We start from the raw sequence: 13,036 nt of genomic DNA on the forward strand, positions 1-13,036 counted from the left end.
CAGTTCTCCGAAGGCGCTCACCTTCCTGCACAGCAACGTCCATGGGGCTGGCGGTGGCGCTTTGCAGCAGCTCCTGGTAGGACTGGGCTGACTGGTCGAAGAGCTGCACGAGCAGAGCGCAGGTCTTCTCGTACTCGCAGCGCCCGATGGTGGAGAGCTGGTCCAGCTGCTGCTGCACGAGGCCGGTGTCGTCCAGCGGGTCCTCCAAACCATCCCTGAGCAGCGGGAGAGACGATTAGAAAAGGACTTGAGCTGCAGAGACAGCCTAACCCATAACACCAGCTTATTTCTATCAGGTACAGGATGCTTCCCCAGCTTAACGGTTGGACTCGATCTTAAAGGTCTTTCCTGACCAAAACAATTCTGTGATTCTCTACAGCAACTCCAACGACTAAAGTCTCTACTATTTGTCATGATGAAAAGCTATACAGAACAATGTCATCTGATCACTATTGCAGCTGTAAATCAGAACAGTAGCGGTTCGGGTGGAAAGGCCATCAGGACCTGGGATGAAAAAGCGCTTCTTAGGTCTTTAACATTTATCCAGGTCTTTGAACAGAACGTGTAGCATCAAAAACAAGGTCTCTGTCTGGTTGTCTTTGTATAACAAAGCTTTCCCTTTCAGTGTTTTATTTGCCTTTTCTTCTAAATACACTAACCTCAACACTAAGCCTGAGAACTCCAGAACTAGCTAAACCTGCTGTTCCTCCCCTGCGGTGCAAGACACCTAAAAAAGGGATAAGCTGATCAGTCTTCCTTAAGAAACACATGATTTTTTCTAGACCGATTGTTTTCATCAAATACAAACACACAGGAGGTGGAGTTCATCCCACACAAATGGAGGCATTGCAACTGAGTCCTGATCCACACTGGAGCCCTCTGCGATAGACTTCGGTGCTGACACCGAAGCGCTGCCGTCTCTCGGCTCTCCCTACCTCAGGATGATGTGCACAGACTCCAGCCTGGACGTGATGTACGCTTTTGTGACTTCTGGCGTATACGTTTCGAGCATGTGAGGCTCGGTGGCTTTAACGTAGGGCACGGACGCAGCCAGGCGCTGCCACAAGCTCAGCAGATAGTGGACGCTGTTCGGTGCGAACTCCCAGTGCTGCCAGGAGCCCAGAGAAAGAGAAGAAACCAGCCAGTTATGGCCTTGATTATTTCACCCGTGTTATTTTGACTCGTGTAGCACTACCTACGGCAGCATCTAAAAGCTTGAATGATCTGGTTGACAATTTTAACAATGAATTTCTAGTTCACACCTGAATTCAGTGGGTATTATCAGTAAAGATAATCCCGAGTTCCCATGCTGTGCAGCTGAGCCAAAGCTTTGGTCCCAAACTACTGTCAAGCTCATACAGCTCCCCAAATAGAATACACAGTCTAAAGCTGTTTTCCAGACAAATATTAAAATTTAACAAAGGCATTAAGTAAGCTATAGAATTTTTTTAAGCCATATTCTATGCAGGGGTGTAGTTCGAAGCTGTATACCAGTGGAAAACTCAGTGGGAATATAACACAATATTCACATTACTAACAATCCTTGCAACTGCATTTTAATAGTGAAGTGATATATATAATTCTAAAAATAAGCCTTATTTTATGAGGGTTTTTCTTCCCCTCTGGTAGGACATGGACTCTGGAGGCAGAGCAACCCTGCTGCCCCTGCTCCATTCAGGAGCAATTCACAGAATAACCAATGCTACGCCACAGGATTCCGTCACAGGGGCTGCTGGGCTCTTTGGAGAAATAACAAAGCAAATTAAGGGGCAAAGAACAGACAATTTTGCTTCAAGAGAAGCCAAGGGGCACAAACGCCCATGGAGGGTGAGGAGAAGCACATGGTACCTGCAGGCTGGTGACGGTGAAGTTGGCGATGAGCCGGATGACCTCAGGGTAGTTCTCCACCTTCACCAGTTCTCCCAGCTGGTAATTGCTTTTCAACCGGGCCAGCAATCGGCAGAATTCATGGTAGTTATTTGGGTCTGACAAACTCTGAGAGGAACAAAAGAGAAGAGCTGAGAAACAACATACACAACACATGGTGGTCGGCTAGAACAGACACAGGTGGAATGGCAGGAAAAGCAAATAACAGCAAAACATTGTGTCCTTCTCCGCAGCGTGGGACATTTACATTAGGAAGTCTTCTTGGGGAAGAAACTTGATGGAGAGGATCAGAGACACAACTGACGGCATCAGAAACGCTCACCTGGGGGTTTTCCAGTATTCGTTTAACTCCATCCACGAGATGAGATAGAAACTTTGCTCTTTCGGCATTGTTGAAGAGGGATCTGCGCACAGAGGCTATCTGCACCAAGCACGATAAAACCTAACGGGGCAGAGAACAGATACAGGCAGGGATTACAATAAAATGAACAGAACGTTTCCTCCTCGTGCCAACAAACCATTTGAATCTGACGATCCTCTGCATGCTATGCAAGAAAAAAAAACCAACCCACTAAGAGCATGAAAAAAGAAATGTATATTGTTCTCAACCCAAAACTGTGGAATTTAAATCAAGAGTAAATGGAAAAGGCGCCGCTGCAGTGGTATCAGGCTGGTGAGCAGGGTTTGAAGAACAAAAGCCCCGCTCCCCCTGCCAGGATTACCCGCTCAGCCGCTCGTTCTGGCTGTTCTTACCTTTACTGATCAAAGAGGAAGGACAATTAAAGGTGTAATTGCTTCAGATTTCTATTCAGTAACAAAAAGAAGTGTCTCGCGCTGTTAAAATCTCTCATGAATATTTGAGGCTCTAAACTCAGAATTAGCAAGTAACCCTTCAACATAATGAAGAGTGCTGATAGTCTCAGTGGAAAAAATACATCTGAAGGACCCTTCCTTCCCTCGCCAAAGGGCATGTTTTCATCCTAGCATTAATTATGAAAAATATAATACTTATCTGATAGATAAATGCCTGGCAGGCAGGTTTTTTTTCCAAGAAGAACTAACCCAACTGTGAGCTCAGTTGTGCTATTGGCCATTCCATCCACCTGGGACATGGCCTAGTTTGCAAGTGGGGAAGAAGAAATTACATGTTTCGGTTGTGCTCCCAGACTTGCTACCGACTCACAGTTCGGTTTTACGGTCAACTCAGCTGTACAGTGGAAATAACACCAGCTACGTCCCTCAAAAATGGAAGAGCGAGCAGGGAGACCCCCAAGGAGGAGGTTGGATTTTCAGCAAATAAACTGGGTTTAGGTCAAATCCAAAAGCTGCAGATGCATCAAAAGGAGCAGCAGCAGCAGCCCAGGCTGCCATTTGTCACAAGGCAGCGTCACCAAAGAAAAGGTGGCTGTCCAAGGTCAGCATGTGGCATTTGAACCGACAATGAGTGGCCCAGATGAACCCTATAAACGCTTTCTGGTAGTGGAGTCTGTAAGGAAAATAAACGCTAAACTTACCAGAGGAGAAAACGAAGGAGGGATGGAATGATAAAGGTCAAAAAACAACTGAAGGGTCGAAGAATCCAAGAATGCTGAAACAGAATGGAGCATTTTACTGAGAACACGTCCATTTACTCTTTCCACAGCTCTAATACTCATCAACAAAGCCATGAGCACTTGTAAAATCCTTTGGAAATTCTCTGATAGTGTAGTGCTTCGGGTGGCATTTTTACACAATTGCCTTTACCAGAAATAAAGTGAACCCGCTGCTACTTGGTACCAGGACAAAATTACAGGAAAATATTTAAAGAATGTAATCTGCAGAACCGCCTGGTGAGAACAGCAAGGGTGTTGAGAACAGGTGTTATTTGTTATTTGCTTTTCTTTAAAAACACATTTTACTGTTTCTTGAAGTGGCAGGTGTGAGACTGAAAGGGCAGAGGAGCATTTCTATAGCTCACTGTGGCCAACCCAAACCGACCTGCGTTTGTAGGCACCCCAAGGAAAGGCTGCACTTCACGTGTGCCATCGTACGTGATGAAGTTTTGTGAAGCACAGCGAGGGTTTAGTGGCTTCAAGATTACCTGATCTCCAGCTGGTTGGGATCTGCACAGTGCAAAGATCATCCGAGGACTCGTCTGTCGATGTGCCAATGAAATCAAAGTTCAGGCAATTATGTGTGAGCTTAAGGAGCTGCATGAGCAGCCCGTGCTGGCTTTCATCGTTCAGATTCAGGTTCTTCCCAGAAGCCTATAAAATACATTGGATTACAAAAGTAAAAATAATAAAACCAAAGTGACAGCTGAGTTTGAGGCAGTAATTCAGTTTTAAACAGATGTGGCAATGGTAGGATCGACGCGCCAAGCCCGGCTATCACACACTTCCACAGACAGCGTGTGCATTTACACACTCACTCCTTGCACAAGATGGATAAACAGACAGCGCTTCCTTTCCCACTCGGCTCGTACGGCACAGCAGAAAAGCAGCCAGGCTTGCCAGCCTGCAATTATACCCTGAGATCCAGGAGATAAGGGACTTCTTATTAAACACAAGAATACATTTTCTGCCTGACAAGCGATTCGCAGCAGGGAATCTTGTTGCTCCACCTAAGCCTGGGATGGAAACGAGTGCGTATGGTGATCCGTATAAGCCCTGCTCCAGTTACACCGCTCTGCTCTGGGCAGGGAAAACGCGGGTACTCTCAAGTAACACAAAGAACTCGATGGACACAAAATGCCAGGTCATTTTGGTGCAGTTTAAATGTCGCACTTGGGTCTGTACTCCAAGGACAGGCCTGCCCCTCCATCCTTTGTATTATCGCTCTGTACTTAAAACAAAACTAACTTGTTCCAGCTTAAGTCTACTGCAAATAACACGCTGCACCGTGCCAGCTCTGCCAAGACCAGCGCCAGTGGTCACTGGGATACTTTCCTCACTCTCTCCTCTGTATCACAAGGATTTATTCTTCTGCGGCTGCCTTAATACACCCTGTTTTATGGACATGGACTTGAGCGCTGGTTTCTTGCAGCCCAATCCTTCCCACTTGAAAGGATCACTTGAGAAAATCCTGTTTTACATACAGTAGATTGAGACATGTACTATTAGACCTAAAAAAGATATCTTGGGTAGCTGGTGCTTAACCACAGAAGGACAAGATGTCGTATAAGGCAACAGAAAACATTCCAACCCATCTTAAACCACAGCATCCCAAGGAAGAAACGCGTGATGATTGAGAGTCAGGATGGAAAACCAGAGGTTTCCTCCCAAGCTGAGCCATGTCTTTCCCGTCTCTGAGTCCCCATGTCACACAGAACGAGTGACACGTGGGGGACACCAGCATGAGCACAATGCTGTCGACACCAGGTAAACAAGGGCTGGTTGATGTCTCCTGGTTGAGCAGAAGCACTCGCTGAATTTCCTCCGAATCTGGGCAGTTCTAAGGACCCTGTTCTGCCTGCCCCTCCCCAGGCACCGCTCTTCACAAAGCCAGAGGAATCCCCTTACTTCTGACACCTCTGATTGACCATTAAATGCACCTGGAACAAGCCAATGGATTCAAAAGTGGCCAGAACTCTTTCAGTTCAGGATGGGCGCATGGGAAAGGCTGCCTGGCATCCCTGTACGAGGCTGCCGTCCTTTAGAAACAGGGAGGAGAACAAAGCTCCAATTACACCCACGTACCCACCTCTATTACTGACAGAACCAGAGCTGCTCATTTCGAAGTATCTTTAAAACAAAATTTCCTTTTCACTCTTTGTGCTATTTGTCAACTCTGACACCTCACTCAGCTGAAGGATGAAAGTTAAACTAATCAAATCTGTTCCAGAGCCACTCAGCTGATTGCGGGAGACTTTCTCATAAAGGGCTATTCTTCCCAGCACCATTAGAAAAGAAACCTGATGCAGAACCAAGAATTTTCTTCAGATAATCCGCCTGCTTACAGAAGATACATGTGCTACTTCAGCTGAAAGAAAACCTGATTTTTTCAGCGATAAAAACCAACCCGGCAAGCAGAGCATTGCTGTGTTGTCCCAAGGTATTTTTAAAGCAAATTCTCATGTGTGATAATTAGCACAAAATAAAAACCTGGGGAATACAAGACTGTCTGATATTTATATTTCTGTATTTATGTCATGTTCACTTTTTTCTTAATCCAAACCTAAGCCAAACTTTCCTGGAACACAAGTCCAGAACGAAGCTTTCGGAACAAGAGCTCCAGGAGAGTTCTATCAGCAGGAACTTCAGCCCGAAGTCTCTTGTCCCAATATACAGTCCCCATGAGAGATGCTAAATGATGTGTGTTCCTTACCTGTTTCAGTAAATTGCATGAGAGCGTGAAAATATCAAATAAGGATGAATCTCGGAAGGAGGAGGCTATTTTCCTGTGCTTGGTCAGTGGATGAGTAGTATCCGCCTGAGCAGAGAGAAAACCAGCGCTTAGAACAGGCGGGCAGAGGGGGAACAAGAGCAGCAGAACCCGTAGGAACCCAGTGAAGCACTGCGACACCAAGGCTTCCCCCCCAGAGTGGTGTGTAAACCAGGGGGATGTGCAGCTGGGCTTCTTCCACAAATCAAATGATGTTTCTAGCCGATGACAGGACTTTGCGCCTACGATACTCACAGCGCAGCTTCACTCTGGCCCTGCCAGGAAGCGGCGTTGGCTTTACTCTCGAGTTCATTTAAATCCCTTCCAAAGCGGGATCAACAGCAGGATTTTCAACAGCACTCAAGTCATTTTAGCAACTTGAACGCTGCTTTCTAAAGTGCTCCGAGCTCCTAAGAGTTAAATCCTACCTGAAGCCGCTGGGCAGACACATGGTCAACTACCAGCAATTATAATTCCCCTCCTGAACCTGCACAGATGAGAAGAAAACTAGAAGGAGAGTTAACCAGTGACAGCCAGTTTGGACTTTGCTGTATCTATTATAAACTCCAGTTCTGGACCTCTCACCCTATCAGAATAAAAAGTCGATATGTGATCTAAAAGGCAAATATACACATATTGCTTTATACTGGATAACAAATCTCCAATCGCGTCAACCAATGCATTCTAGCATGGGCCACCAGCAGCACAAAATACCACCTGATAGACTGTTTTCTAGGAAGAAAAGTGAAGCGATAATTCACATCTTTGCCATTTATTTGAATGCAGGCCAGGAGGAGTTATCTGATGGGCAGTGGGTTACTGTGGTGCATTTGGGACCGAGCCTTCCTGCAGCCGCACAAAGTGAATCTCCCATTTTCATTATGCTTTTGTTATCCTACCTCTGTTAACCTTAAACGTGCCCGTATCCCACCCAGTGCTGCAGGAACCAGGACGGTTCTCACCACTGCAGACCTCACTTTAACATAACGACCTTCACAACGACCCCACGGGGGATGCAAACACTCTTGTCTCTTATATTATCAGTGAGAAATCTGCATCACCCAGTAGTGGGTAGCAGATTAGAACTGGACATGAATACGTCAGGCACTCATGCTATTAAATCTCAGGGTCTTTAAGAAAATGGCCATTATTTACTCTCTCCATGGTTATTACCAATCTCACTTATTTCTGGGCTTGTGCTACATGAGCATTTCCTTTTATTTTTATTTCACTATGAGCTCACATGGCTTAAATCACCAAAATCCTACAGTACAGCACTTGGTACCTCCAGGCAAGTCTGTGCAGTACGACCAGGATGAAAACTGATACTTCAAAACAGTTACCAGCACTTGATTTTATTTGTAATGTAAGCTTTTGAAACAAAAGCTTTAGCAAACAGAGCTCTGGAAAATCCAGCTCTCATGCAATGTAGCTGGAAGCATAAATAGTTATCCAAAAAAGCCTGAAGAGAAGCCCCACAAGGGTTTTTTTGGTGTTTTTTTTTGCTCTGTACATGTATTTGACCCCACTCTGAGTGGGCACGTTGGCACATTTATTATGCACTGATTTACAAACAGACTTGTTCTCATCCTTGATGCAAGGAGGTGCAGGACGGGCCCTCTGCGGAGATGCAGGTAGGATTGTGCAAAAATGTGGGCGTTTTAGAGACATTTACACACGTGGCAGCTCTCACGCTGTCCTAGGGCTGTGGTAGCCACTAATGGTGCTGCAGCAAATCTGCCTGATTAGGAAAACGATGTAAACTCCGATAGCACCAAGTAACGCCGCTTGTTCCGGCTTTTTTGTCGCTCGGTAGGCTCGGCTAGTTCATTAGTATCGCTCAGAAGATGACATCAAAATGCGAGAGAAGATGGAAGATGCCAATGAAACAAAACAATTCCTCAAGACAGGAGGTTTCAGCATCTTACCACAAAAATAGGTGACTGCGAAAAATAATAAATAAAAAAGGAAACACCCACCACACAACAATCCCCCCACCAAACAAAAACCCCCAAACGATGCACAGACACACAGCAGGACACAACAATATGAATGAGAAAATTGGACACTTACTTCACTGAGGAAGGCTGTAGCACTTACTTGATTAATCTCATTCGTTAGTTGGGACAGGATTGTCACTCCTATGATGCAGTGCTCGACACTATCCTGGGGAAGGGACAGGGAGAGCAGTCAGCAGTGAGGTTCACCTTCTGCTTGGAAGATTTCTAGACATATTTGTCTAGAAACCCTTTATCTTTGTAGTATCGCGACTGGAAAAACGCGCTCGAGTGATATCAAGCAGAGAATTCAAAATCTGCTTTTAAAGCGCTTGATGATGTTAAAGCAAAGGGTTGCAGAGTTCAGTAACACAAGTTAATCAAAATAAGCATCTTCTATTTAATGGCTTAATCGACATTTTTGTGTTAAGCCCTAACGCTGATAAAACGTGTGGAAATTTCTGCAGCATTTAGGTGAGTATTAGAGTTGCCAGATGAAAACTTTGGGAAATAAATCTTCCCCCCTGTCCCTTTTAAACTCTGGAGCTGAACAGCCCGAGGAGCAGCTGCCCGAGGTCCGGCACAGCGCTCCTGCCAAGCACACCAGTCTGTGTCCCTGCGAAGGGAGCTCATTCTCTGCAGCCCGTTCAGCCTCTGGCTGCACTTGAGACTCCCAACAAGGGGCCGATTGTGAACTGAGTCTGTCAGACACCTCTTCGCTGGGAACCGTAATCCATCCATCAAATGATTTAAGAGGAACAACCTGCATTGTTCCTTTGCCCCACTTTCTGTTCTCTAACTAATCAATGACGTTTCCCTTCCCAGCTCCACCTCGCTGTGCACCTTCTGCACAAGTTGCCCTGATCTCCAGCTTCAAAGACTGAACTCATCTGCAACGGGGAAATCCAAATAGATTTAAGGCTTGGGACTGCGGCCACTTCATTACCGGGGCCATCTCTTGATGACTGGCTCAGTATTTACAAGATAATACCCAGACAGCAGCCACTGGAAAACCTGAGTCTTTAAAAACGAGCAGCCTGAACAGGTAACTTGAGCAAACAGGAACAGACCATCTCAAACTGAGCACAGCAAGCAGATATTCACACCATTTAATTAGGTTTCTGATTAAAAAGAACACATTCCCCATGTCACGAGCTGGGAGAGAGAGGAATCCAGCTCTGATATTTCAGATAAAAGCACCTGCAAACTATTTGGGACGTAGTTGCCAGCCCAGAACGGAACACGATCTTTAAATTACCTACCACCTCATAGATTCTACTTCACTGCAGACATCTGGAAATGTCTAAAATAACAGTAGTTGGCCTATTTTCTGAATGCCCACACTCCAGAATAAGGCTTTGTACACATTACGTCTCCTTTTCCACACCGGGAAGAACTGGTCATTCTGATCTCCTCTGCTGTCTTCCTCCAACATTGGATTTTGGGACGAATTTCAGAGCAATTAAATCAGTATTTGTAGTGTTAGAGGATTTGCTGGTGTCTCTGTGGGGAAGCTGCAGTTTGGAGACAGCTGTTGATAAAAATGCCGCCACCTGCCTATACAGGCTCTTGGGTTGGGAACGAAACCCTGTTCTGTGGTGAGAACACGTCTTTATGAAACCACAAAAACAGTTAATAACGCTTGCGTAACACACTAGTTTCAAGCTGCGTTTTGTTATGATAACTCATCTGAATATTAAATGGATATATTCCACGGATATATCACCCTTGGAGCGCATGAAAGCAAGTCAAGCACGGCGCGTATTTCCCTCGTAGACAATAAGCCCACGTGTTCACATTTCGCACTGATCGGCACGGTGTATTTAAGCATGAAAGAAGAATTGTGCAACCGGAACGCTAAAAGACGCGTCTTACCATTGAATACGAATAGTGGCGGCTTCCAGATACAAATCCCCGCCCCACCAAACTGTGTATTATAAAACCTGACCTGTCCTGCCAGCTGCTTAAGCCTCGGTAGTCGCTGTTCAACCAACAAATGCACAGATGAAAGACTGGATGGAGAATATTAAGGTGCAAAAAAGACCCCTGAAAACGCATGGACTTTTCAATCCCACAAGTTGCATATTCATCTTCCATAAAATCTGACCTGTAAAAACCTTGTGACGTCTGTGATCACGTTCCTGAAGACATACTCATCCTTCTGACAGTCAAACCAGCCCAGCTTTGTGATCCTGGCGTACAACTGGATCAGCGCTTGTGTGACAAACGTCGCCAGCTTAGGCCTGGTAGCAAGGTAGTTGAGCACATAGTTCCCTGAAACACAGAGAACAGGTGGATCTGTAGAGAAAAACTCAACGGATGGAACTGAGGTGGTAACACTGACAGGAAAAAGCATCTTTTGGGAACAACATAAGCTTATTTTTAAAAACAAAATCAGCACAGTCGTGGGTAAAGATACAAATATTGACCTTTTACTTGTGCCTTTAACATCCTAAGGCTGCGGATTAGATCTGGAAGGTGCTTACAGACAGGTGAGAGCTCCTCCCCACAAGCCCAACTTGTTCCCTATTATCAGTTATGTACTAAATGCAACTGGTTGATTCACGAGACCACAGAGTTGTCACTCCCATTTGGAAAAATTCTCTATATTTAGCCTTGAACTCTGATAGCTGAAAGTCCGCACGACAAACACCCGCATCAGTTTGGTTACAAAAAATAAATCTTGTACTTACGAATATCTATTCGTTGTTCCAACGGTAAAGGGTTGTTTGTGCGTGACACGAGTTTTGTAAGGCATGTAGCTGCCAATAACTGTGAGTAGGATGACTGCAAAGGGACAAAAACAAGCACAAATAGAGGTTTAGCGCACACTTCAGAAGGTTGAACAGCAGTGCTGGATTTTTAGCTAATTGCTCTCTGGAAATTTGAGTTTAAAGCATCGGATCACACACAGAGAAAGAAACTGGGCTTCAGGAGCTTCCCTTAATAAAATACATTATTTGCCCCCAGGTGAGCCAGTTACTGCTTCCCATCAGAAGAGCTTCAAATCAGCTTGGTTTGAATTCACTTCAAATTTAATAAAAAGCTAAAAAATGTGCTTTGTGGAAGTTTGCTAAGCCTGTTAAGTGTTGCTCTTTTCCCCCTTCTCCTCCTGGAGGATCCACTCTTTACAATGTTTAATGTTTCCTATTTTTGTGGCCAAGGCTCTGACCTGATAGATGTGAAAGCTGGATGCACATTCTGCCAAAAGTCAAACCTTGCAAGATCACGTGGCAAAGCCATTTTAAGCATTATTTGTGCTGATACAAAGTAAAGAACAAACGGCCACTTCAAAAGGAGAAAGCTCAAAAAGTCAGGCAGGATTTACTGCCGGCATAACTGTAACACTAATTCTAAAGCACATGATCTAATTTCCCTTGTTTTAAACTGCTGGATTATTAAGGCAACACTATAGCAGGGGCAATTTTCCAAGGAAACATTCCAGAAGAATCCGTGCTGGTTTTATGCCTCTGTGCACACACCATTTTCTGCCCAAAGCCCGTGGGGAAGGCAGGAGCCCCCACAGCCACTGAAATATCGCTGCTGTAATGATGCTTTCAGCTTAAAGCTTGACACGTCTGGGTGGAAGCCGGTGAAGAACGCAACAAGGCCCACAAGACATCAGAACTGACAATCGTTTGTAGTAACCATAATTAGCAATCAAGAGTCGATGCTTTTTTTGGCACACGCTGCCCGCAAATTGAGCTCCGGGAGAGCACGCTGGGTATAGAATATAAACACGGCACACCAGACCTCGGGGCTGTTTCCCTTATTGATGTCCCAGAGTCCCGAGATGGGGTTTGGATAAGGATGTACGTACGCTCCCTCTCTCGAGCAGCAGCTGGCACTTGCTCAGGCAGTCGGGGCTGTTGGTGAACTCCACCAGCGCTTTCTCCGCCTGCAGCCGCGTCGCCGTGTCCGTGGTCTCATAGAGCTGCTTGCACAGGTTCTCTAGCTGGGCTAGGCTCTGCAAAGCACGACAGCAAACCCGTGAGGAACCAGAGATTGTGCAGTTTAGTTAGGCAGCAGTTTAACTCAGGTTATACAGACATACATATACACATGTATATAACTTTATTGCCTCAACTTGGTTTGTTCTTTGATCAGCTAAACGCATTTAACCTGAATTACCCAGCCAGAAGTTTCACAGCGACCTGTTACACCTGACAAGGCACTGCCCCCCTGCTTTTACCTTTTTTACCTCAAAACAGGCAGCCACTCCCAAGGTCAGTGCTCACCCAGCTCTGGAAAACCTCTTACACCTTGTGCTGTGACAGTGACAACCCTCACCTGCTCATTTTAAAGAGCAAAAAACACTCTCGTATCCAGTTTTTATGTTATGCGGTGTCAATTCCCTCACAAATGTGGTTTATATTCCCCTTGCAGGGCACCGTAACAGACTTCAGCATCCCAGGCTGCTGGAAGGATCTCACGTTAAATCTTCTCCGCTATATATGCCAAAAATACCTAAAGCCGAACAGAGCGAGTGAAGGATGGATGGATGCCTTCGAGCGGCGGCTCTGCGAACGCGTTCAAAGGGAAATAAAACTACCAGGCAGATTCTGTGTGCCCAAACAACTGGAAAATATTTGCCATAAACTGTGATCCAGGCAGATGGTTTCCCCCAGCGAAATCTTAGGTGTCCTAGTTAAAAAGTGGCTTCACAGATGGCCATAAATATTCCCCCAGGTTCTTACTGCTAGATTAATACGCAGGTATTTTCAGCTGCTTTAGGGGCTACATTTGAAGATTCCAGGAGTAAATCATTACAAGTACACCGTAACTTTTGT

The 13,036-nt window shown here is 45.4% G+C and overlaps 1 protein-coding gene across 2 annotated transcripts in view; it reads right to left on the reverse strand.

Moving 5' to 3' along the window:
• Positions 1-13,036, reverse strand: part of XPO7 (exportin 7) — a 38,717-nt gene that overhangs the window by 15,839 nt on the left and 9,842 nt on the right. The window contains exons 2-12 of one of the 2 annotated variants that reach the window (XM_082072724.1): positions 12,067-12,213; positions 10,940-11,033; positions 10,354-10,520; positions 8,350-8,415; positions 6,193-6,297; positions 3,968-4,133; positions 3,402-3,475; positions 2,210-2,329; positions 1,849-1,995; positions 936-1,108; positions 22-215 (exon numbers count right to left, since the gene is read on the reverse strand). In XM_082072724.1, the coding sequence (XP_081928850.1) occupies positions 22-215; positions 936-1,108; positions 1,849-1,995; positions 2,210-2,329; positions 3,402-3,475; positions 3,968-4,133; positions 6,193-6,297; positions 8,350-8,415; positions 10,354-10,520; positions 10,940-11,033; positions 12,067-12,213 (1,453 nt within the window). Of the gene's footprint in view, positions 1-21; positions 216-935; positions 1,109-1,848; positions 1,996-2,209; positions 2,330-3,401; positions 3,476-3,967; positions 4,134-6,192; positions 6,298-8,322; positions 8,416-10,353; positions 10,521-10,939; positions 11,034-12,066; positions 12,214-13,036 lie in introns of both variants that reach the window. The other variant, XM_082072723.1, reaches the window with a different exon arrangement.

The sequence above is a fragment of the Streptopelia decaocto genome, assembly GCF_964273445.1.
Source record: "Streptopelia decaocto genome assembly, chromosome: 25".
Taxonomy (NCBI): domain Eukaryota; kingdom Metazoa; phylum Chordata; class Aves; order Columbiformes; family Columbidae; genus Streptopelia; species Streptopelia decaocto.